The following is a 25,393-nucleotide window of genomic DNA, read 5'->3' as shown; positions in this document are numbered from 1 at the left end:
TGTGTTACTGCTCATTTAGAATGGTGAGATTTCAGGGGCTGCAAAAATGACACCCCCCCCCCCCCCCCACACACACACACACACACACACCTCGTCGGTCTTCGTCTCCGTGTTGCAGCATGTGTCTCCTCACCTTTGTGTACCTTCAATGAACGTGCCTGCCCTTCATTCATGTATTCATTCAGCCATTCATGCTCCTCACAGTGAGACTAGCACATCACGTATGAGCTGTGGACGTCGTATCATCCTCCTCACACCTTCCTCCTTGTTTTGGATCGGCTCCCTCTTCTTCCTCCTCTCCCTCCGCGCGCTGCTCGGCTCGCGAGCGGGTGACACACTGATCACGGATGTCATACGACGCACGCGGTATTCTCCAAGACAGCAGAAGACTCGCTCGCCCATGTGACTACTGCCTCAAGGTTAACCTGTTACCATGGAGACAAGCGCGCCAATGAAAATTCAGCAGACGGTTGCGATGTTGACTGCAAGCTTTTTGTTTTAAGGGGTGACCTATTTTTTTTTTTTTTACTCCCTCCCCCCCTTCATCCCCTCACAGCTACTCAGACGCAGACCCTGCTACTCCGACACGTGCACGCACGCACGCGCGCACACACACACAAACACGCTCCTCGAGAAATGAGGTTGTAGGTTGTGCACAAAAGAAATGAGGGACAATTGAAAGAAAAAGCAGCTCCAGATGTTAAAGTTGTGAAAAATATTTCCATGTATCTCGATATAACTCCTGAAATGGTAGTATGTAGGTATGCAGAGGTTTTTTTTCCTTCTATTTCAGGGACTAAAGACGTGAATCTACAGGCAGCTTATTAAGCTCAGAGGAACGACTTGGTTTGTCAAATAAATCCTGTTCTCTGCACATATTTAATAAGCGAGACTATGAGAATAAGGATCTTTTTTTAAAGTGCCACTTTATTACAAAAGTATAAACTTGACTGACATTTCATGAATAGTATTCTTGATATAAAACATTACAATCTTTTGCACTTAGCACTTAATTACACGCTTTTTGAGTACAAGACCCTGTAGTCTGAATAGCAAACACACAACATTAGCTGCCACATTTAACTTAGCAGGGCTTTCCAAGAACACACCGTAGCTTCATGGCTTCAAAAACAACAAACAGAATAACACTGAAATTTGTACATTTGCAGCTCGTTTTGCAGTTTGTGTCACAAGATTAAGTCATTCCAAAACCACAATTAAACATAATAGAAAAAGATAGATTTCTTGACACTGATGATATATTTATTTTTCTTTCTCTTTTGTCATGTACATACACATTGCATCAACATACAGTATAATCACATTGTTTGCTGGGGATATTTGGTCGAATGAAATCATTTCTGTTTGTGTGTGTGTGTGTGTGTGTCTGTGTGTGTTGGATCCTCGTGGCTCTGCTTGCAAACCGTTCGCTTCACCTTTTCTTTTTTTTTTTTGTCATTTCTGCGATATTTTTCAACACTGATAACAGAGATAGTGTTCGTCGATGGCGCGATGATGGGACGTGGCGTTTTGCTAATACACATCGGTTCCACTGTAGCTTTCCACGCTGCACTAAAGATGAAAACCCAAGCAGATTCAAATGGCCACAGAGGCACGGACTTCGCAGATGAACAGTCCACAGATGTGAGGACTGAGCAGCAGGAGGCTGTGAGGCCTGTTGTGGGGGGAGGTGGTGGTGGTGGTGGTGGTGGTGGTAGTGGGGGGGGGTCGAGTGGACTGTCTCCACCTTTTAGGACTCGAGCAGTTTCTCTTTAGTCTCATGTCATCTTTACTGTGTGTGTGTGTGATGTGTGTGTCGCAGGCGCGGGAGAGAAAATTAACGCTCCTCTCCACTGCACGGAGTCCCACCGAGCCAAAGACATCCTTAATCTAACTGGCTTTGAGCGCTACAGAGAAATAAAGCAACGCACTAAAAAATAAACAACCAACGACAATAGAAAATAAAACATTCATATAGAGGTACCACATGACAGTGCTTGACTTTTTTGTTGGATTTTTTTTTTTTTTCCCACTTTTTTTTTCTTCCTTTTTTAAGCATGCAACTTGTAGCAGGCAAAGTGCAGAAACAGGATCAACAAAGTAAAACACTTCATTTACAGACGGCAGTGGAGACAGTGTTCAGTCCGCGTGATGTGAAACAAAAGGTGATGGACAGAAGTATCCGATCGGCTTTCCAATGTGTGGAGATGGGCGAAATTAGTCGAAGCTTTTATTAGGAGGAATGCAAAAATGTGTGCAATTTTTTGTTATAATACTCTCATAATCGTTTCTCTTGGTCCCTGAGCTTTCAAGTATTTTGATTAGTAATTCATTCCTTTATATCATTTAAATCCTGAATCACATCTTGACCAACTACAGGGAAGGCCTGTTCACAACAGACTAAGCGCTACCAAAATATTACACACAATGCTGTGCCTTTTCCCTAAACAGGAGTCCTGCTCGGACCAGATAAATATATATGACTATTTTTACCCGCTAGAATTGAGGAAGAATTTAAGCTTTTCTTTTTCACTTTATTGTGCTTTGCACATATGTATCAGTAAAATAGAAGTGCTACTGTTACCTACAGATTGCTCTGCAAAGGTCTTGTGCTCATTATTCACTACCTTTGGATTCCTTATAAGTTTGATAGATTGGACTTTGTATTCAGCCCAGGTCATAACAGATCAACATTACTGCCTCAAGGCCTCTGGAGCCTGAGAAAGGCTTGACGTTATGACTTGAATGTAAACAGTATGTGTGGGTGAGCATGACAGGGGCTCAGCCGTCACTCCTTGTGGTTGTAGCTCAGCTCCTTGTTTGAAGGACACGTGGGGTGGGGGTGGGGGGTTGGCGGGGGTGGGGGTCACAGTGCAGCCTCAGAGCCCCGTTACGTACATCTCCATGCCATCGTTGAAGGTGAAGATGGTGGTGGTGGAGGAGGTGGCGGAGCCCTGCTTCAGGTCGCCGATGCTCTCGTACAGGTTCTCCCCTGGCAGCAGCAGGGCTTTGGCAGGCAGGTGCTGTAACTTGGGGGTCTGCTGTGTAGGCGGTGGCGGAGGGGGCTGCTGCTGCTGGAGGGGCTGCTGGGCTTTCTTCCTTCGTGGTCGCAGGGTGGCGCACGTGTTGGGGGGTCTCTCCCGCTTCCAGGCGCCTCCGCCCTCCAGGTTGTCGTAGGCCAGGTCGCACTCCTCCGTCCCGATGGACTCGTAGCAGTGGTCATCCAGGGGCCCTCCCACTGCTTTGCCCTCCTGAGGTGCCCACGTTTGGGGTTTGACCACTACACTAAAACCCCCGTCCCGATCTCGGTCCCGGTCACCTCGACCCAAGGTCCGGAAGCCAGGGTTGGCTGGGGGAGACCCCGGCATGGCTCTCTTCTTCTTTCCTGGTTTACACACTTTAGAGTACATCTCAGCCACCTGCAGTCAAACAAACACCAGGAGATCAGCGACTGGACCGCCACTGACACCCTCTTATGACGCGCACGCCTGCACTCTTTACTCTTTAAGCTAAAATATGTACCTCGTGGCTCCAGTTCCTCATTTAATAGTCACGTACTGTATGTTATCTTCTTAGATAACTAAAATAAAACTATTAAACTGCTGATTTAACTATTCCTGCCCACCAAGATCATCAATAGAAGCTCAAACAACAATTTTATTTTGCCATGTTTAATTCTAGAGAGGATGGAGATTTATCAGGGATATCTATAAACTTCACTGAATTAAATTGCATAAAATGCTGAACCTGTAACCTACATGATGTAATTCAGCTATTAAAAATCACGGTGACTGGCGTTGTATGATTATATTTAGCTCTGGCTCGTGTCTCTCATGCGCGATCATTAGAGGGTCGTCACACTGAAAGATAAAACAGGACATTTAACAAAACTTGCTGCTTTTCTGAAAATCCTCAGAGACTCTTTTGACTGTGAGGATGAAAAAACATTCAGTCTGTTGAAAAAAAAAAAAAACAGTAACCTATTTCTCAAGCTGTTACCTTTTCCAGGTAGCCAGAAATACACATCCTCCTGATTTTTATTTACAACAGACAAAATATTTTCTCTTAAAATCTGCATTTAAGAAAGTCATTGATATGAATGACTAACTATTAACTATTCACATTATATTGCGCTTTATATATTTTCTACATTAACCAATACAATTCTTGTATAGAAAATATTAATTGTGCAACCCGATCAATTCTTCTCATCAGCGGACCGGCAGCTTAACTCTGCCTCTAACACATTATGAGATTTGTTTGATTTTAACAGCTGCTATTAATATATTTTATATATATTAATGCTTTTGACCATCACTTATGTTTTTATTTTTATAATAATTGTGTTGTGGTTCATGTGTTGTCTATTGTGTCTTTTTTGTGAGATTCTAAATGTGTCTCGCTTGAGGCTCCTTGACTTCCCCTCCTCGTGTTCAATCGTTGTTCCCCACCCTGATGTCTTTCACCTGTGCCTTGACTGTGTGATTGTCGTCACCCGGTGGCTTTGGTTTATATTCGGCAGCGTCAGTGTGTTCTGGTTGTCAGTCTGTCTATGTCTCTCAGTGTTTTAGGTTTTTACTCTGCCAGGCAGAACTGTTGCGATTATTGTATTTTTAAAATTCACATCAATATTATATCATATCACAGAGTTTTACCATTTTTCTGCAGTGATGAGAATTCAAGTCACACTTGAAGACCTTCCTATGTGGTGTTTGTGTGTTCTGCCTGTGCATGTGTAAATTTTCTCTAGTTAAGGTTAAATTAGGATAATTACTAACCTAAAATCAAGATATAACCATTTTCCTTACTCTGTGTGTGCGTGTGTGTGTGTGTGTGTGTGTGTGTGTGTGTGTGTGTGTGTGTGTGTGTGTGTATTAGATTAACCTGAGCGCTCAAACGATTTATTGTATTCAAGAGAGACATTGGTGAAGCCTAAATGCATAAATTGTTATATTATAAACTGTGTTTTGTTGCATTATCTTGAGCTGAATGTTGGGAACCGGCGGTTCAAGCAGAGCAGTTTAACCAAATAACTCAGGCTTGAACACAAGTGTCTCACCGCAGCAGCAGACGGCTGTATATTCTCCACTGTGTGAGCACCCAGAGGGCCCAGGGCTTTATTTTGGAGCAGGAGCATGTCATCATCCTCCGGAGGCTTCCAGATGTACTGCTCCCCGTTGCCCATAAACATCACTTCCTGTCAACAGAACGACAAATCACATATTGGGCAGAGCCGGTCACGTGTTCACGCATGGCGCCGCAATGACAAATGAGCATTCATGAATGTAAAAGACTGCGTTTTGTATAGAGACGTAACGGGACCCATAGAAGATCACTTAACCCCTCTAAAGGAGCTCTGCAGTGTTAGAAATGTAGTGGATGGAGCTCATACAGCAGCACTGAATAGATTTTCCCTGGAAGGTGGAGCCTGTGAGGAACCATGTGCTTATATGCTGGATGACTCAATTTCAGCACGTTGCGTCATCCGCAGGAAAATCAGTGGCGAGCAGGCCTGCGAGCAAACTGCTTACACATGTTAGCCCGTGAACTGTGCGTGTTACTGAACTCGGGTCGCAGCAGATAGAGTGACCTCGCTGACCTCACGCAGGGCAGCAAATGGTCTCCCACTGTCACCTGGAGGGGTGCACAGAGCCTCGTCGCCGCAGTAAAAAGCAGACAGTCTGCCCACACTCCTGCTGCTGTGAGCATATGGAAGGGGTGACACCGCTGAGAGCACAAATACTATCGCCGAGAACAAATAAACACCGCCTGAACCTCAATGAGACATCTATAGACGTGCCAACATATCAAAACATTGTGCTCAATGCAGCTAATCGTACGAGGAAACAGCAATGTGAGCACAGTCGTGTAGCAACACACAGGAAATCAGAGAGATTCTGCCCAGGTCCTCCGGCTGAACCACTAACTGCATGTTTGTGTGCAAAACAATCTGATTGACAGTCATTGTCCAGAACATGTAACCCTGTTCAACAGCCTCTTATTACAAATATTCCCAAACCAAAAAATGAAGGCTTGTAAACAAGGTCAAGAACATTTTCTAAAAGAGAATTAAACAAGAAACTAATGGCTTCAAAAACTGACGATCTTCCGAGATTTTCATGTAGAGCGTAGGTATGGTGTAACAAGTGACAAGAAAGTGTAAAGTAGGCAGCAGTTCTCTGGCTGTAAATGCCAAAGGAGAGTACAACACCACTTCTGACACCTTGATGGACAATAGCAGAAGACGAGAAAAATCTTGACTTGGATGACGAGCCTCTAATTTTATCTGCAAAATTCCGATGTTGTATTCTAATTTGATGTAAACAACATGTAAAAACATGGATAGATCCTGTCTCGTAATGTCGACTGCTATTGGCCATGAAATGATTGTAGACGTGACCCTAATTCTATTTCTTAGGCTTCTCCTTTAAAACTGTTTACCCAAAGTATAAAGAGTATATAATTACAGCCAGAAGGTCTATTCCAAGGTCTTTGTTGTTGTCAGAAATTTATGTATAATAGTTTGCATCATCTTGTATTTGAAGTTCCTCTTTTAAATTTCATATATATTGAAACAAGATTGTTGCATGATTATTTTTATGCTGTTTGTGGTGGATAAACAAGGGTATCCACATTTCTTCAAGAGTTGAACATCACAGCATTCCTTAGGCTTGTTCTTGACCATGTACACAACCTATCATGACCACAGGGTTCCTTTTTCTCGTCATTACTTCCAGTCCAACGTCTCATACATTTTGACACATCTCAGACTGGTTTCTTGCACATGATGACGAGTTCACTAAGCTGACAGATGTGAAGGCAGAAAGGAGTCAAACCAGCTAAAACCAAGGCATAACTAATGCTGGGACCACTGAGTGTATTTAATATGTAGCATATTGTTTATAAAAGCATAATGAAGCGAGTATTCAGGCTCTTATCACAGAAATAAAATATACTGGTATAGCCCAAAAAGACACACAAGGGAAATAATAAGAATAACATTACTCAAAAACACCCAGCTTGTGTAGGAAACGGACCCCGATGCAATGAAGTACGGTTAAAAGAGGAGAGGCAAAGCGACAAAATTATGGCAAAAACAAAAAAAACAATGAAAAAGTGATCCATGACCGTCACTAAAAACATAAAATAGCCTCAGGAGTGTGCAGAATTACACAAGTGGGAATATAATAACAAAAATATGTCACACTCACTTCAAAGAACGTAAATGTCTACAAATATTTGCCACACAACTGCAATCATGACACAAATGAACCAAAATGTGACGTTAAAGTAACACAATTCTGCAAAGGGGATGCTTAAAAACCAAAATCTGAGTCATAAAATATTACAAACGGACCCAAAATTACCGTGAATAAACAGAACATGTCCCTAATACGACACAAAACTGAGGCCATAGAGTGACCTCTCAAAAAAATTAAAACACAAACTACATATATTGTAATTATGTGAAAAATTATGATGAGGAGATAAAAACAAAACTAAAATCTGAGTCTAAATGACAAAAAAAATGATTTCAAATAACTACGGACACCAACAAATCCAAGTGGAGACTCAAACTAATCACAGGTTGAAAAGATCCATAACATAATTTCAGAGCCTAAACGTGAGGGGCAACAACAAACCCTCAAAGTGACGTAAAACCAAGACAGCAACTCAGAAGAAAAAGAAGAGGATGATGAAGATGAAAAAAAAGGGACAAAGGACAACAAGTGAGTTAAAGAAACCCAAAATGCGTCCATGACGACGTTTAACGCCATCAAGGAGGTGAAATGTACGCAAAAGAGAACGATTCATAGCAAAATCTCCCGCGTGACGCCGAATGACACAAGTGATTCCCCCTGTCGCCGCCGCGGCTCGTCTCTGCATGCTCTGTGGCTGTTTTGTGTCTCTTTCAGTCTTCGACCAATGTTGGGGGGGCTTTTCCATGACTGTGCCCCGGGGCCCAGTTGTTTCATAATCCGTCCGTGACTGAGCTGACTCGACAACACGAAGCGTCGGCTCACTTTTACTCCACTTTGTGTGATCTCATCAGCTCCTGTCGGACCTCCGGAGACAATAACAACCCGACTTATCTTTGAGCTTCCTCTCACCCTCCAGTCATCACTTTCTCGCTTCTCTTCAGCTCAGAAAACAAACCACACGGTTCCTGCTGAAGTTTCTCCAAATACAACATCTGCATTTTTCTCTGACTCGTGTTTCTTTCCGGTGCCGAAGCTCCAGTGAATAATCTTTGGTTCCGTGTATCACAAATTAAACTGTTTTTCTATAATCTGATTTAATATTTCCCTTGATACAACAGAGGAGGTTTCATATTACCTTTAGAAATCATGGAAAGAGGAAGGCCGTGTCACATTCACACACTTATCCCGTGCATTCATAAAGGAATAGTTTTAAGAAACAACAGCTGTTTGAATATCTCGCAGAGAGTTAGATAAAAAAAGATTTGTGCTGCTTTCAAGTGTCTCTTGCTCAGCTCTGTCCCAAAATAACAGAATCCCATTAGCACCTCTAAAACTTGCTAATCTATTTATGTTATCTTGTTTGTTTTTATTTTATTCTGAAAAAGTTTGAACTGGTTTGACTGACCGAGGACAACACTGACTTTCTGGATCTGTTACAAATCTTCTTACTTGCAAAATTGAACAAGCATTCATGCTTATCCTGTTTTTTTGTTAATAATCTTTAGAGACAGAGTGCAGCACCTTATTTGCTTAGGGAAACCTGAATTAGTTATATATTTCTTAATGTTAAAACTGTGTTGTTGCTGTAATTGAAAAGCATGAAGTGTAACTGTTGCCAACAGCAATTTTCCAAATGTATGCAACCATAAAAGGGAGCAGCTGATCAGACATCAGCTTCAGTTTTCTTTCCGTTTCTTATCTTCATAAGCTAAGACGGCAAACTATGAAGACAGTGCAGCGACAGACATCAACAAACCAGCCGGATCTGAAGTCTTCATCACTGCAGGTAACAACTATTCTGGCAATACTGAGTCATCTGATCACATCTGTCAGCTATAAAATATTTACAGTTTACATGAACTGAATGAAAATATATATCATTCATTATATTATATTAGATTTGAGCATTTAACATACATTTTTAGAGTATTATGAAAAATGTTTATGATTGTCTTTAAGAAACCCAAATTAATGTCTCTAATATATCTAATCTAGCATCAGAACAAGATTTTGTTGTCTCATAGTCTCTCATTTTATTGCTTAAACCTCCTTTATGCAATAAAATCTTCACTCGATTTCAACTCTCTCCAGTTGGCAGCTCTGAAATTAAAAGCCTTCTCACGTTTCCTTCACAGTCACACAGCTGTAAACTGAGTTTTCACCTTGTTGGGCTCTATGAAGTTTCCAGACAACCAGGTAATATGTTCCCCGCACACGCCCATTATGACACGTTCTGTCTGCTCCAACTGCAAACAAAGCCAGTGATTACTCTCCGTACGGCGATAGTCTCGTCCCTGAAAAGTTTGTTTTGGGTTAAAGTTACACAGTTTTCATTTGTTTTCATTCTTAAAGCATAGTGAGAAACTTTGCATGTAGGTGTGAAATCTTCTTATCTAACTCTCTGGAAGAAATCAAGTTGTCAAACTCTTCCTATCACATCAAACAGAGAAATATTGATTCCACCGACCTTTGGGAATGACGGGACATTAAAGGCCTCAACGTTTCTGCGGGGCAACTTTGTGCTGTGGGGGTGTGGTGGAGGAGGGGCTGGATGTGATGGCGGGGCGTGTCGTGGAGGTGGCGCCGGTGGCTCCCCCATGTCTGTCCCGCTGTCCCTCTTCTGAGGCGCCTTGTCGGCCTTCCTCAGCTTCCTGACGCAGGCGTACTCGGCCGTCTCCGGCGGGTGGGGGGGGGTCATGACCTGCGCCTCGGGTTCGGTCAGTCCTCCTTCCACGTCGCCGTCTGGGTCCGGAGGCGCCGGCGTGTTGGCAGGGACGGCGGGAGGGGCCGGAGTGTCCGTCTGCCCGGCCCTGCCTACCATGGCGTACAGGGCATCGTCAGTACGTGAGGTGGAGGAGCGCCGGCCCACTTCAGAGTAAGTGTGCTCGCCGTCCTCTCCAGTCCCAGAGGGGATCTGGGGAAGCTGCCTGCCTTGAGAACGAAGGTCAGAGTTAGACCGGCGGCTGGGCAGCAGCAGAAGGTCCATGAAGGCTGGACCTTTTCTCTCAAAGCCTCCGAAAGGCGCCTAAACTCTGCTGTTACACCAACCGAGCTGCCGCTACCCTCCGTAAAACAGAATCCACACACACCTACACCAAAAAAATCTCTCACTGCTCAGAGGAGTGAAAATCTGACAGTGAACTGGGAACTGACTTCGATGTTTGAGAATATGCATCCAAATTGGCTTCATTCCACTGCAGTGGAAGCAGGACAAGTATGAAGCAGGACATATGCTTATATTTCTTCAAACCCTCTCAGGCTGCTGTCACAGTGCCCACAAATGCAGTTCCCTGTTGACTGTCAGTGAAGGAGCTCCAGGATTTGTCTTGGCACTCTGATTTCTGTCTTTGAGAGAGAGATGCATGTTCATAAATTAAGGCTGAACAGTCCAGAGGAATGAAACAGAGTTATAAATGTAATGTGAATTCTGTTTTAGGGTAAATTTCTCCTCTAATAAGTCTTCAAATCTTAGTAAAGAGCCATTTTTGCATGAATTTAGAGCCAGATCAGATACGAAGAGACCTGAATTCGGATGATGTTTGAGTCGGTGACAATAGGCAACACTTAGTGAGTACGTTAGCGAATTACAATGTGTTCATACTTGTGGTCCAGTTCAGTGGTCTGAACCAAAGCAGGGATGAAAAGAAACAAAAGTTGCATATTATTCAGATTTATGTTTACACTTATATTTTCAACATTGAGTCACAGAAATGTAATAACCTGACACAGGACATGCTTCAATCACATGTTAAATTCAGTGAAAACTGTACAAAAATCACAACCAACACTTTGTTCCCGGTTAAATATGAGTGAACTTATAGAAGACGATGCTTGTTGCTGAACAAATAATAAATCCACTAACTCTAAGCATTGTTTTTCTTCCCAAATAAAGTGGAAATCCTACCAGGGAAACAAACTGCAGTTTTTTGCAGGAGTTTTGAACCTGTTTCCTCAATGCATGTCCTCAACTGGATGTAACGATTAACTACTGCACCAATGTAAGAGACACACTGGAGAATAAAAGCAGTGACTAATGATAACAGTTTTAAAAGCACAGACTAATTTACATATAGGAAGCATAATTGGGCCTCTATACCCAAACTCTCTAACTGTTTTACCCTCCACTTATTTCTTTTCATCAGGATTTCTCAAATAAAATTAAAAACCTCCAAACTAACTAACTAACTACTCATACATTACGCTTCCCAAGTCCACTTCCACGGCCTCAACCGGCACAAAGCTGCAGCGCAAAAAGCTGTTTCTCATTTGAACATCTAAACTTGGACTAACAATATTTGCAGGGTAACTGTAGTCACATGTTTACAAACTGAGAATTCAACAGGCAGCAGCAGGAAGGACTCTGTTCCACACACTAACAAACATGTGCAGGATGAAACAGGACCACCCAGCCAGTCACTTTGTCTGTTTGGTTGCTTTTGTTTCTTCTGTCTAAACTAACTTCAGGCATTGATTGAACTGCACCCGAGTTTTTTCAGCGACCGAGACCTGCTCCTCAAAGAGTCTCAGGTCAGATGTTGCCAACAGACATTGTTCTGATCAAAAAAACAAAAACTAAATGTAAACAAACCCTGTATCATCATGCAAGCTGAGGAGCTGTTCAAGTTTAGATTCTTGCATTTCATACTTGGTCGCTGTTGGAGAAAAATGAAACTTATATCGCACATCTGGTTATCTTAAAGCTCGTTGCTACCAGTCCTGCCCAGAAGATTTCCCCCCAAAAAACGAAAAAGACAACGTGGGTTTCTACCTGACAACAGCGAGGCAGTGTTTACAGAGCACAGTTCAGGATTAGTATGTGAAAGACGCACTCACTTTTCCCATTGCAGTTCATCTTGTTCATCTCAGTGTCTGATTTACTGATGGACCGCAGCTTCGACTGCCTGAGTATACCCTGGCAACACACACACATGCACAGCACACACACACACAGGCCCAGTTAAACAGTAATTAAGACTGAAGAGGTTGTCCTCTGAACGATATTGTTCCCTGGCGAGTTGAGTTGCTTCAGCTACCTCAGCTGAAATGCAAACAAAACATGGAGGAGAGCGTTGTCTGATACCTACCATGTCCATGAGGCGGTGCTTTCCACCCTCGCCGGGGACATTGTGTGTCTTCCCCTTTCTGTGTTTAATACAAGAGCACAAGAGCTGTCATACAGGACCGATGCACTTTAATGTGTGTGTGCTCGTGTGTGTGACTGGAATCTGTTTGCACACTCACATCATACAAACAATTTATCATTGTGGAGACAAAAGTGAAGTCCTGAAATGTTTAAGGTGAAGGCTTGAAACGAATGTTATCTAATATAACGTCTCCTGATGCAATGTTTACAGATGTAAGAAATGCACGCTCGCTTGCATGCATTTGTTTGTGCGCATGCATGCGTGAGTTTGTTTGTGTGTGTCAGAGTTTGCATCTGAGTCATGGTACATGTGTGGCTGAGTCATCTTATGACTCTGCATATGTGACAGCGGCATTCAGAGTATATTTGCATCGGGCGTGCCAGTGATGGAGAGCAACCCAGTACATTTACTCAAGCAGGGCAGTAATGAAGTACTTCTCTACACTAAACTAGTGTCTACATTTTTCTGTCAAACTGCCCTCAAACTTTGTATACTACCAGAACTGGTTATAATGAAGCTGGATGATGAATCATTCAAATCCATTGAGTTGAAATATATGATGATAATTAATTACCACCAAAATATGTGACATGTTTAAAAGAAAATACAATTAATTATTAACAATTCAATAAATCAAAACTGGGTTTACTTGTTTTGTTTCCCCCCCCCACACACACACACACACCCCCACCCCCACACCCCATGTTCAGCACCAGACGATAAAACATTAACCTTAGCATACTGCTCAAGTCTAAACTAACTCGTTTCCACAATTGACAGCATTTAAAACACCCTGAAGTTTCAAAATTAAATGAAAGACTTTCCCCAAAGTGACCAATTTAAAATATTTATCCTTTTGTACTACTGCACTTATACACAGAGACCGTTCTGGGTCAAATGTATAATTTGGCTGTTGTGTTTTTATACCTTATGTAAAAGAGTGCATGCTATTTTCATCATTCATTTTCAGATGTTCAAAATATTTGAATGAATGGCTTAAAATAAAATAGAATAGAATAGACACTATTAGTTAATAGTCCTGTTGTTTATAAAGCACCAACAGGCAGGAGAAGGGACGGAGGGTCTCTCGTCAGTATACTGCTCTCCATATTCCTTTTAAATTTTTCTGTATATTTTCTATCTCTTAGCTTCAGCTATCATTTAATGTCTGTCTTTATTGCAATACTGTCAACAGCAATATCCTAATGGGGCTGTGTACTGGCTGGAAGGGGGGGCCTGCCAGAGATTTCTGACACATGGTGCACATCACTGACATCAGCAGCACAACTTTAAACCCTCTCAAACTCCAACGACACATTGGGAATCTCCTTAACGGGGCCCTCGGCTAACCGCTCGCTGCCCCTGCCTCTGTCGCCTCTGGTGAGAGGAGCTTTTCAGCTTTAAAGCTGATAAAAACCTATTTGAGGTCAAACACGTGCCAGGAGAATCTCTCAGCACTGTGATGTTCGAATGTCTCCAGACATGGAAGACGCAGTGACATTCGCACAAACCAAAGCCTGTAAGCGAAAAGAAATGGTGCGAGGACCAAATGCAAAGTTTCCACCCTCGTCTTTGGAAACGAGGCAGGTTAAGTTTGTGTTTTAAACCAAATACCACTGGTTTTGAACACAGTGTCATTGCTTCCAGCTAACATGTCAGAGACAGAAAATAGCAGCTGGTGGTGTTTAGTGGCATTAGAAAGGGCGAAATGCCACTTCAACCAGAAAAAGTAAAAACTGTATCAAATGTTAAGATGTAGAGTCAAATTAAATTAACTAATTGTTTGATGGTTGTATCTGATATTAGACGTATTTTCAAACCGAATCCATATACTTGGCTAGACTTTGAGCCTTTACAGCGAACGTTTTGGTCTCATTCATACTGAATGAATAACTTTAATTGACCTTTAATTTCTTTCCACAATCTCCTGAAAAACAACTTTTATAGCATTTTCAACAATCTGTAATTACTGGAATGTTTTAGAGTGACATAACTACTACTATAGTTTTGTTAGATGTCCAGTGGATATTATTAAGTGTGAATCTTACTTTTTAGGCCTTTTTTTTTTTTTTTTTTCACTTTTCGTACTCTTGGTTTTATTGACGAAGTTGGAGATTTCTTTCTTTGATGTGTTCATGTGTGAATGCTGTTGTGTCTTAATCAAAATTGTTGGCCGAGTGCATGCGTGTGTGCGTGTCTCACCTCTGGCAGCCCACGCAGAGCACCACAATGAGGATCGTAACAACAAAGGCTGAGGCAGCAGCGATAGCACCCAGCAGCAGGACCTTGCCGTAGGGAGGAGCCGTGAAGTTCAGCCCGTCCTGCATGGAGGCCATGTGGGAGCGCTGACGCTCACTTGCTCTCACACACTCACACACACACCCTTACACTCATTCACGCCGAGAAGTGCCCCGGTCTCACTGGGATCTGCAACGAGAAGGCGCAGAGTGGCGCTTAATTACAAAATTATCTGACCTTTACAAAACATTTCAAAGGTTAATAAAGCAGTGGAACCAGAAGTAAAATATGCAGGAGGCAGGAGGGGGAGCAGTGGTTTGAAAAGAAGAACGGTGTGAATTCCCATCCAGCGCTGAAGCGGTGAAGTGAACAGACATTACGCCTCAGGCATGTGCTTCTGCTTTACCTTGTTTGAGGGATTACTGAGCTTTGTGTGTCACACTTACATAGACATCAACAGCAGAGCGGCTCCCCGGCGCAGATTTTCAGGTATCCAGGCCGGGTTAGCAACAGCAGCTGTCCAACAACTCATTTAAAACATTTCATGACCAAAAATGAACCAGTGACAACACAATTTCTGGACTTTCTTTTTTTTTAAGTGCTGGTCTGTTAGTCAGCTGCAACTCCATATGGGTAACACAATTTTCCTACGTTTTTACCATCCCAAGGAGGACAAGCGTACATATTGAGAAGGTACAATGAGTCACAGCGAAGCCCAAACATGCCAGCAGGCAGAGTAACCTGAAACACTGAAGGAGACAAGTGCGAAAGCCGAGCAAGCAGACAGAAACATCTCTGTTGCTTCCTCCTCGCTCCTCGCTGCTTGCCTGGCAGTTTCACATTTGGCAGAGTAATATGTTTCAAATAAACAATGAAAAACACTGAGCGATAACAAAAAGACCAAACAAACAAGCCCTAATCTCAGTCAAATCGCACCATCTGTCTACAGTGACAATGTGTTTTCATGTGTGTGAATGTGTGTTTGTCACTTGTCCATCAGCAACAACAGAGCTGCAGACTGCAGGAAATGTCGCACCGGCTTCGGCTGAAAGTTACATGTCTGTCCCTATTTCCATTTATTTATTCGGTTTATAGCAGCAGGTTTTTTGGGGGTTTTTTTTCCCCCCATTCCCAACAACACCCTCTGTGTTGGATCTCATCCTGTGTGAGCTTTGTATGTGTGCATCCTCTTTAAACGGCGTGCGTTAGTATTGGATTCCTCGTAGATGCTTCCCTTCCAGACAGAATTTAATCTTCACCGACCAAATTGCTTTAACAGTTTGTCTGTAGTCTGCTGAGCTATGTGTATCCTCTCTGAGCGCCAGCCAGAGCCTTGAACACCTCAAGATGGCTTTTTAGGAGAAACCACAGCGTTTAGCCGGGCTGCTCATGAAGCAAACACGTCAATCTGAAGCGGCCCTGATAATTTAGCTTCAGCGCCGCATCAGAGTGAAGAGAAGTTATTGAAGGATTAAACTCAAGTGTGTCCGCCATTCTTCACTCTGCTCTTCACTTCCACCCTGTAGTTTGGTTCCATTTACTCCACTCTTCCTCATACTCAAGCATCAAATCCCCAATAGACTGACATTTTAGAAAAACTGTCCACATCATCTGTTTTATTCAGTTTTTCCTCGAGAAACACCTAAATGGACCTGGAAGTTTCACCGGTTATGAAACATGTCTACAGTGTCCAGTGTTATGACCACTGACAGGTAAAGTATATAACTCTATCTGTTCATCAATGCATCTGTTACTAGGTGGTATATATTAGGAATAAAATAGTGATGGCTTGACGAATGGGTCAGAACATCTCCAAAACTGCAGCACTTGTGGAGTTTTCACAGTCTGCAGTTTTTAATATCTCTCCAAAATGGTCCAAGGAAGGAAAAGCAGTAAACCGGTAACAGGACCAGTGGTGTGCAGTGGAAGCAGTTGGTCTGTGTGGGTCGATCTAACAGACGAGTGGCTTTTTCTCAACTTGACGTCAACGTGGATTCTTATTGAACATTCTGAGAACATACATTGCATTACAGTTTGCTGTGCATAGGGCTACACAGCGAGAGACCAGTCAGGGTGTTTATGTTCATTTATCCCCAAAAACACCAACAAAGCCCACGCAAACATCAAAACTGGAACAATGACAGAAGTGTGTCTCGCTGAGCTGGGGAACACCTGGAACCAGGATGTGCAATGGGAAGAAGAAGAGTTGGTGGAGTCTGTGCGATGCTTTGGGCGATGCTCATCAGGAAAAAAATCTATTATCCATGTGGATTTTCTTTTGCCACTTACGTGCGCCTAGCTGCTTATACACAAGTACATGGTCCGCAACAATGGAAACAGTATTCTCTGAAGGCCTGTTTCAGCAGGACAGTGCATTCTGCCAAGGAAAAATGGTTTGAAGAACACAAAATTCAAATGTTGATGTAGCCTTCAAATTCCCCAGCTCTCGATCCAATCGAGCATCTGTGGGATGTGCTGGACAAACAAGTGAAATTCGTTCTGATTCCACAGCACAGCTTCGAAGTCTTAAAGGATCAGACCACAAAAACTAGCAAACCTTCCAACCTCCGGTCGAGTCTGGGTCTTCATGGGTCAGAGACGTTTCAGCAGCCAAGGTGAGGCATCATAAGTTACGGGGACATGGCTGATCCATGTATTCCCCATTTATTCTACTTTTTTTTTTCACCCAAAGTGTCATATGATTAAACCCTGGGGCAGCACTGTCCTGCTGAGGTCTCTAAGTATTAGACCCCAGAATTTTACAACGGTGGATAAGCTCCTTGCATGGCGGCTCTTACAATATCCTCAACAGATCTGTCAAATAAATCTGTCTCACATTTGATCAAAATATAATTGATACAAGCACCTCAAAACGCCGCGTCTCACCTGTGGATTCCCGAAACATCAGCAATCATCTGTTTTAAGATCAATTCCCATGTTTGAGTAACTTAATATTCAGACTTGATCTGCAAAGTTTTAAATAAACATTTTAGGTTTACTTTTCAGTGATTACACCTTTCACAGGACTCATCCATTTGTTTGTTTTTGTCTAGTTCTTTTGACAGGTTAGAAGCTGAGGTGCATGTTGGTGATAGGTGGATCGCAAAGTATTGTTTGCTTTTTCAGCTCAGAAAACAGCCACAATGTCATTTGTGATTGATGCAGAATGGCATAAGAAAGAATAGATTTAGTCGTTGTGTCAATTCATAGGAATAATCTGTATTCTGAGTTTTACTGCTTTGGAGAAGCAAACACTTTAGTTGAAAGTAATCATCTTTCTTTGGAAAAAAATCAGATTGAGACTTTAATACATTGATGCCAACTGAGTTCACACAATGCTGATTAAAGCTATCACCACACTGTTAATCCCTCTGCCTTTCACAGTAGATTTTAAATCTGCTGCCTGCTGAGACATTTCTCACTTGGTTGGATGAGTGCATGCTGGGCCTGCTGCATGGCTGTGGCCCCCTATTCTGGACTGCATGTTGTGGATTAGTCCCTCCTTCAATATGTGTGTGATGTACAGAAATCTTCAGAAACTATACTCTACAACGCTCGTGTCTATTATTGTTTCTCTCGTGCTTCAAGGCCATTTACCTGGAGCCCGATTCAACATTACTACTGAAAAACTACAGACAAAAGTTCCATATGTGTAAAAGGATTTAAAAAAAGGATGATGTTATGATAGAATTGTGATGGTTATATTGGTTTATTCCAGAGCTGTAGTCTAGATTGGCGCTGTACCTTTACTGTGACCCCCGGGTCACAACGTGGGTGGAATGAATGAGCTCGCCAATCATGAGACGGCAGCTCGGCTCAAACTTGTGAAGTGATGGGAAAGATGTCCAATGCATAGACCTTCGTTTGGACATCATGACGTGTGTACGTTGGCAACAGTACTAATATACAACTTATATTCTGTTATAATACAGAACATTATTGGCGGTCACATTAGTTAAGACTGAATACACAATACATCACGATACTGTAAGCAAAGTCATATGTAGCTATTTTAAATATTATTGAGGGAAAATGGATCAAATTAAATATTTCTATCCACCCCACTGACATCTACCTTTTTATTTCAGTCTGCCTTGAACCATCAAACCTACTCACCAGCCACTTCATTTGGTAAACCCATTAAAATACTTAAAATAGTCGCTACTCATTCCGCCACATGGCAGTAGATAAATGTATTTATGCCCGTAGACATGGCAAGTTGAGCAGCTGACATTGAAACTGAATATTAATGGGGACAAAAGGTGGTTTAAGTGACTTTTGTATGTGGCTTTGTTGTTGGTGTCCGATGTACCGATCTGAGTATTTCACAAATTGTTGATCGATAAGGGTTTTCACGCACAAACAGAGAAAACATCCCTGGACCAAAATGCCCTGTTGAGGACAGACGTCACAAAGGAATGGACTGGTTGGAGATGATTGAAAAGCAACGATAACTGAAATGATCACTGGTTACATCCAAGGCATGAGGAAGACCTTCTCTGAATCCACAATATGTCAACGGAGCAAAGCAATGACTGCCTAGGGCCCTGCAGCTAGTAGGAACCCCCAGATGGACATAAGCTCACCAAGTCACCAATGGACAACAGACATTTAGAAAGTCTGATCTGATGCGTCTCGGTTTCTACTGTGACATTCAGATGATAGGGTCAGAAATTGGCGTAGACAACATGAAAGCAGGGATCCATCCTGCCTCGTCTCAGTGGTTCAGGTGGTGTAATGGCGAGAGGGAGATTTGGGCGCTAGAGAATCAATTGAGCATCTAAATGCCACAGTCTACTTGAGTATTGTTGCCGGCCATGTATGTCCGTTTATGACCAAAGTGAACCGTCTTCTAATGGTTACTTACGTGTGATGTTGGCATGTCAATATGGACCACAAACTCAAAGCTTTTATCACCTTATCAAATGTCAAAGGATGAAGAGTCTGAGGGTATAAGAGGTCCAACCTGCAAAAGTAGTTGGACAATGTGAATATCAGCATTGCTTTTTGTGCAACTCAAACAAAGTAAGGGCATTCTCACACGAGAGTTCACTTCCTTGGATGGTCCGCTTTGTTTGCGCAAGTGTGAAAGCAGAGTGCTTTGTATGGTAGGAGTTTCTTAAATTTGCATATCCTTCTCTTGAGATCCGGACATGAAGCAAAGTATTTACAGCATGAAAACCAATTTGCACCAATTTCTTATACACGAACGTGTTGGTGATTTTGAGCTGTTTTTGAGGGTAATTTTTTTTCTTTTTTTTGTAACTTCAGATTAGTTCCTACCCAGAGAGCAAACGCTTTGTTTTCTAATTCCATTGATTATTATTAATATGATCTATGAATGAGTCACATTCTCCACCTGCGGATACCCAGTATAATTACTTCTCTGGAAAGTGATTGCAACAGGGAGCATGTTTCCCCAGCATGTCTATCAAAACTATTTAGTGTGGTGTAGCAGCGGCAGCCACTGACTGTGACCTGCTTTTAAAGCCACTAAATCATCCAGCGGTGCTTCACCTCAACCAGGGCGGCGCTTTCTACGTGAGCAGCCGGGACTATCACGCCGGATTTAAAACACCGTATGAGGCAAAGATCATTTAATTCACAGATGCAACAGCGACAGTGTAATTATATCTGTGCTGATGTGGCAACAGAGCCGAGGTGTGGAACTGGAGAGGCTAATGAGAGAGAAGAAAGGGGAAAGGTGTAGGTGTGGAGGAAGAGAAAAGGAGTAGAGAGGAGGGAGGAAGACATGCGTGGGAGTCTTGTGGCAGGTGTTTGAAGACACTGATAGCAAATGATGAGAAGAGGCTGTCACATTCCCCGGTAAGGTTTTTCCGGGCCTTCCTCCCCTTCCTTTTCCTTCCCTTTCACGTCCCCGTGTCAGTGAGAGTGTCCACACCTCCTTCGCCATTCTTCTTCCCCTCCATCCCTCCTGCCTCCGCCTGCGGTGTTCAGCCAGAGTGACGCCTCAGCACTGCAGTGTAATCTCTGGCCCTAGAGCTGCTTCGTCTCAGCCAACCAATTGGACATCGCGCGCAGAGCAAGACCAAGAAATGGCCCTCCACCGGCCGCCTTGCTGCTTAACAAAGCCCCCTCTCCCTCAGCCTCGGTGGTGCTGGCTACAAACTACCAGAGAACAGCTGGAGGTGCAGATTCTCCAGGTGCCGCCCTCACAGACCAGGAGGAGACTCTCGCTGAGGGGAGGCCATATGTAACGAGGAAACTGGAGCGTCATTGATCATGTTTTGCCAGACTCAAATATAGCTCTTTGGTTACTTAAAATATCACATGAAAGCTCCGTCTTGACATTCAGGAACAGTGACAAAACAGTGTTTGTTTGAAGATTTGCATGAAAGGCTACAAAGGGGACTTTTTGAGCTGTTCTGTTGGATTAAAAAAAAAAATAAAGCACCAGAACCTAATGTCTTTATGTGTTTTTTTGTGTGTGTGTCTTTATCTCTGCAAGCAACAGTGGACTGGACAAACAGGAGAAAGGTGTATCTGTTAATGTTTGATAAGCGCCATCAGTTTGCTTGTTTTCTTTAACACATACTCCAAAATATATGGGAAAATGGATTAAAGCAAAAACAGCTGTAGTGCTAAAATAATCAATCAATTCATTAACTGATTACAGGAAATGTATCTGCAACTCGACAACTTGTTCTTTGTCTTGTCTTTTCTCTCTCACCATTCACTAACTCCAACCTGTACAACAGAAAGCTGCCATCGCCATGGAGTCTGGATCTATTGGAGGTTTCTTCTCGGTAAAAAAAATGGTATTTTTCTTGTTTTTCCCTCTACACATTTTTTGAATGTAAAGGGCCATGAGATGAAATCGAACTGTTGTGATAACTGACAAGTCATAGGGTCACCTGTTGACTTTTATCTCATCACAACAATTACATCTTTTGTGTCACACATTTCATTAATCAAAATTGCATTCATCTGAAGATCATGCTTTATAAGTCATGTAATTCCATTTTAAAACAAAAAAAACAAACAAATGATCACTATGCTACTCTTTCAAACAGAAAGAAAAACAGCATCCATGTTTTTTGGCTTACGGCCCCTGACGAGGCCATGAAGTGAACCAAGAAATTACAATGTAATCCTCGTATAAATTCATGTATTAAGGGAGCACATTCAAACCTGGTAGCAATAGATAGCAACCGGTAGGCATTTAATTTTCTAGGAACACGCACTTGGGTTCGCACGTGTGTTCATTATTAATAATATACTGGAGCTCCCCTCCAACAAGCCCCAGCCAGCCAGCAGTGGCCTCTCTGCCAATCTGCTCAGGTTTTGATAAACCACCTGGGAGTTCATGTGGAGCAAAAAAAAAATCCTCACCCTCTGTGTGACACAAATAACAGCAGTGTGTGTGTGTGTGTGTGTGTGTGTGTGTGTGTGTGTGTGTGTGTGTGTGTGTGTGTGTGTGTGTGTGTGTGTGTGTGTGTGTGTGTGTGTGTGTGTGAGGGGCAGAGGGAGGGAGAGAGACAGGAATGGATGGGGGAAGAGAGAGAGAGAGAGAGAGAGAGAGAGAGAGAGAGAGAGAGAGAGAGAGAGAGAGAGAGAGAGAGAGAGAGAGAGGAGACTGCTATTGTGTGAGAATGTGAATTAGGTCAAATGTTTGCTTGCAACAACGATTAACCATGCCCCTGTGAGGAAGAAAGCCGAAGCCAGGGTGGAAGAGGCTGCCTTTATCTGTGCAGCGCTGCCTCTGATACAAACACCATCTGACAACACGAATCCAAAGCAAATTAAAAAGAATAAATATGGTTTCTCGTGCTCACATGTGATTGCTCTCCGAGGTGATCAGAAAAACAACAGCGGTGGAGATGCAGGAGGTTAAAAAGGTAATCGTGTTTTCACACTGCTGGAAGACGGCCTCGCTGTGGACGGGGATGCATGTGTCTGAGTGTGTATCTGGGGAGGTTGGAGTCGTGTGTGTGGCTCATGATGGCACCCACTCAGCAGGCATCAATCACACAGTGGGTGACGGTTGTGCTGCTGGCCGCCCGGCTCGCTGCACCTCTGGGCTCCGACACCTCAAACTGCAGTGATGCTGGGTGACAACAGGTTACAAACCACCACTCAAATGATGCTGAGAGGGAAAACCTCTGAGGGTGGGGACTGGGGATGAGGGGGGGAGAGGTTTAATCGTTTGGTGATGAAGGGGAGTGTGTATATGATGGGTAGGGGGGGTTAAAAATGCCCATGCAGGTGGAGGCTATAGGCGGTCACAGAAAATGGGGGGGGGGGGGGGGGGGGGGAATCAGGCTGATGCAGTGAGCTTTTATCACGGTTTTGTTTCATTAAGCCTGTAGCGCACAGGAGAGATTTTTTTAGCCTCTTTTTTTCTCTCCTTCTCTGCTCTAATCATCAAAGCGTTTCCGATTAATTTCCAGATCAAAGTGAGGATGGTAAAGGATGCTGCGTCCCTGAGGTCAGCTGGCAACTTACACGACGAAGCCAGTTCCCCACACCCCCCTATTTGTGAGTGAGGAAAAGGGAGGAGGGGGGGGGGGGATTGGAGGGGGGCGGGGGGTGCTACAAATGTTAAGGGAAGGTCTAACGTTAATGATCTTTATGCTTCAGTCACCAGAAAACGCGTGATTTGGAGGCTCCCTGCGCGTCTCTCCCATCAGATCACAATAAACTTTCTCTGTCGGATCCAGTCATTTTTGATCGTAAATCAGGGGGGGTGAGGAAAAAAAGGCATTGCAGTGAGGATGAGGTGGGTGCACACGTGTCTGTATGTGTTAAATGTATGGCCAGGGGAAATGAAGGGAAGGCAGGGCGAGCACAAAGAAAAAAAACAGGCTGCGCGTCATTTGCTGGATGAATAAAGGATGCCGTGCTGCACTTTGCCTGTGCGGCTTATCGAGCTCAATCTATAGGCACATATGAATGACCCCCTCTCCTTTTCCTCCTCCTCCTCCTCTCCCTCTCAGCCCACCTCCCTCCAGCCTGTCACAGCCACGGGCACAGAGCATTGCGCTATAGCTTCCCTGTACTCACTCAGCTCGCAGGTTTGGGGGGGCGCAGCGTCAACCCCGGTCGCTTCCTTCAGTTTCTGCTTCCCCTCGGACCCGGCGCTCCCCGCCAGCATAATCATTCACAGGCGATAAATCAGCTTCCCGGGGCTTCACGGAACGGGAATGCAGCATATTGCATGTGGCATCCTCTGGAGCGCCCGCTGACCCCCTCGTGCCGTGCGCCCTGTCCGCGCGCGCCTCTGCGCCTCAGCCGGGAGGGAGGCTGGGACCAGTCCGACCTGCTGGAGCAACTGGGTCTCCGATTGTACCTCCAAGAGCCGCAGGTTTCTCATCCACAGTCCCTCAAGCCCCCTCCATCTCTCCGTGCATCCCCTCAGCTCGGCTACTGTGCTTCCATGTGACACAGGCAGAGCTGGAGACCCCCCCAATTATGAATTTGTTTTTTTGATTCTAGCGTCATCCCACGGAAGGAAAGGGAAGTGCACCCGTAGGTCTGGTGGATCGACCGCCTCTGGTCGAGGAGGGTCTTTCAACACCTGCTTCAAATATCTTTGCTTTGTTTTTATTTTTTTTGAGGTACATTGTTTTTCAGAAGGATTCTAAAGAAACACAAGACACATTTAGATGTTGAAGAGTTCAGTCAAAATAAAAGTCAGATAGGATAAATTAAGTGGGGAAATTACAAATTCATACAAACAGTTGTTATGAGGTCTTAAATGGCAATGACTTGAAAGATTTTTCTGAAACTTGGTCGGTTTAAGAGACTATTTTATTGATCTGACATCTCAAGATAAAACTGTCAAAACAACACAAAAGGTCCAACTTTTAGCAGAAGTCTCCATTAATTTGTAATAAACAAGCTTCATATGAACCTCTAAAATAACCTTTCAGAGTGTCTGTTTTCCCCCTGAGACCACAGTATAAGTAATAAACACTAACTATTTTTCTATAAAAAGATGTTGAAAGACTAAAAGTGGGGCCGTTTTGTCTTTCTCTTTGGTGGAGCTTTGGATTTAACCTTGCCACTCACATATACCTTTGAAGCCTTTGCCTCCACCACTACCACCACCTGCTGGTGCCTTCAGAGCATTGGGGAAGAACAACCACCTATCAGGGTGCAGAAGACGGTGTTGCTGTATGACGGTCGATCAGTGCCTCATTCAGACAGGGGCAGAGGAGTCAGCACAGGGTTTTAGAAGGATTCCAAGGTAAATACAGCTTAAAGAGGAATGTCAGTGTCGAAATTTGACTCTAATTTGTTGAGAAAACCCATGGAGGCCCAGGGAGAACAATACACTTTAACATTTAAAAAAGCCGGGATTTGAACCTGGACTTTATTCCTGTGAGGTAACAATGCTCACCACTCTGAACATATCATGCTAAACCCCCAAAAAGCACTGTGCAGCCAGTTGTTTCAGAGAATGATTTCAAGTAGTTTAGTGATGTCCATTTTAGGTTATTTCAATGAAATATTTTTTAAATGAAACTATAATACTTAGAGTTGTGGTGCACTTCAGCTGCTCCTCACAGCAGCTCATGTCCAGAGGTTTGAAGCCGCTAATGATCTGTGAAGTTTGACATCGGATGTCCTTCCCGACAGAAACTGAACATTTTATTTAGGGGATTAAGGGCCTTGCTCATGGACCCACGGCGGTCACCTGTTGACGGTGGGATTTGAACCAGTGAACATCTTAATACAAGCACAAAAACTGCCTATAAACTATTAAATATACAATGATGAACAATAGTGTTATTTAACAGAACAACATTCACAACCATCCTATATTTATCACACATGTATTATGAT

General features: G+C 43.3%; 1 protein-coding gene across 4 annotated transcripts; it reads right to left on the bottom strand.

Moving 5' to 3' along the window:
- Positions 1-1,454: 1,454 nt before the first annotated feature.
- LOC308113784 (uncharacterized protein) lies at positions 1,455-23,990 on the bottom strand. Of its 4 annotated transcripts, none has more exons than XM_080470249.1 (8): positions 23,609-23,990; positions 14,549-14,773; positions 12,287-12,344; positions 12,036-12,114; positions 9,670-10,016; positions 9,365-9,448; positions 5,060-5,197; positions 1,455-3,419 (listed from the first exon to the last, which is right to left on the bottom strand). In XM_080470249.1, exons 2-8 carry the CDS (start codon positions 14,680-14,682, stop codon positions 2,880-2,882), a joined length of 1,380 nt encoding a protein of 459 aa, XP_080326375.1. In that variant the 5' UTR covers positions 14,683-14,773; positions 23,609-23,990; the 3' UTR covers positions 1,455-2,879. The 4 variants fall into 4 exon arrangements, with proteins under 4 accessions (XP_080326375.1, XP_080326373.1, XP_080326374.1 ...); XM_080470247.1 differs by having other exon boundaries at positions 9,670-10,133; positions 23,609-23,988; XM_080470248.1 differs by lacking the exon at positions 9,365-9,448 and having other exon boundaries at positions 2,054-3,419; positions 9,670-10,133; positions 23,609-23,985.
- Between the last annotated feature and the right edge of the window lie 1,403 nt (positions 23,991-25,393).

The sequence above is a fragment of the Lipophrys pholis genome (genome assembly GCF_963383615.2).
Source record: "Lipophrys pholis genome assembly, chromosome: 8".
Taxonomy (NCBI): Eukaryota; Metazoa; Chordata; class Actinopteri; order Blenniiformes; family Blenniidae; genus Lipophrys; species Lipophrys pholis.
The sequence above is the reverse complement of the archived record's forward strand: the minus strand, read 5'-3'. Positions and strand labels throughout refer to the sequence as shown.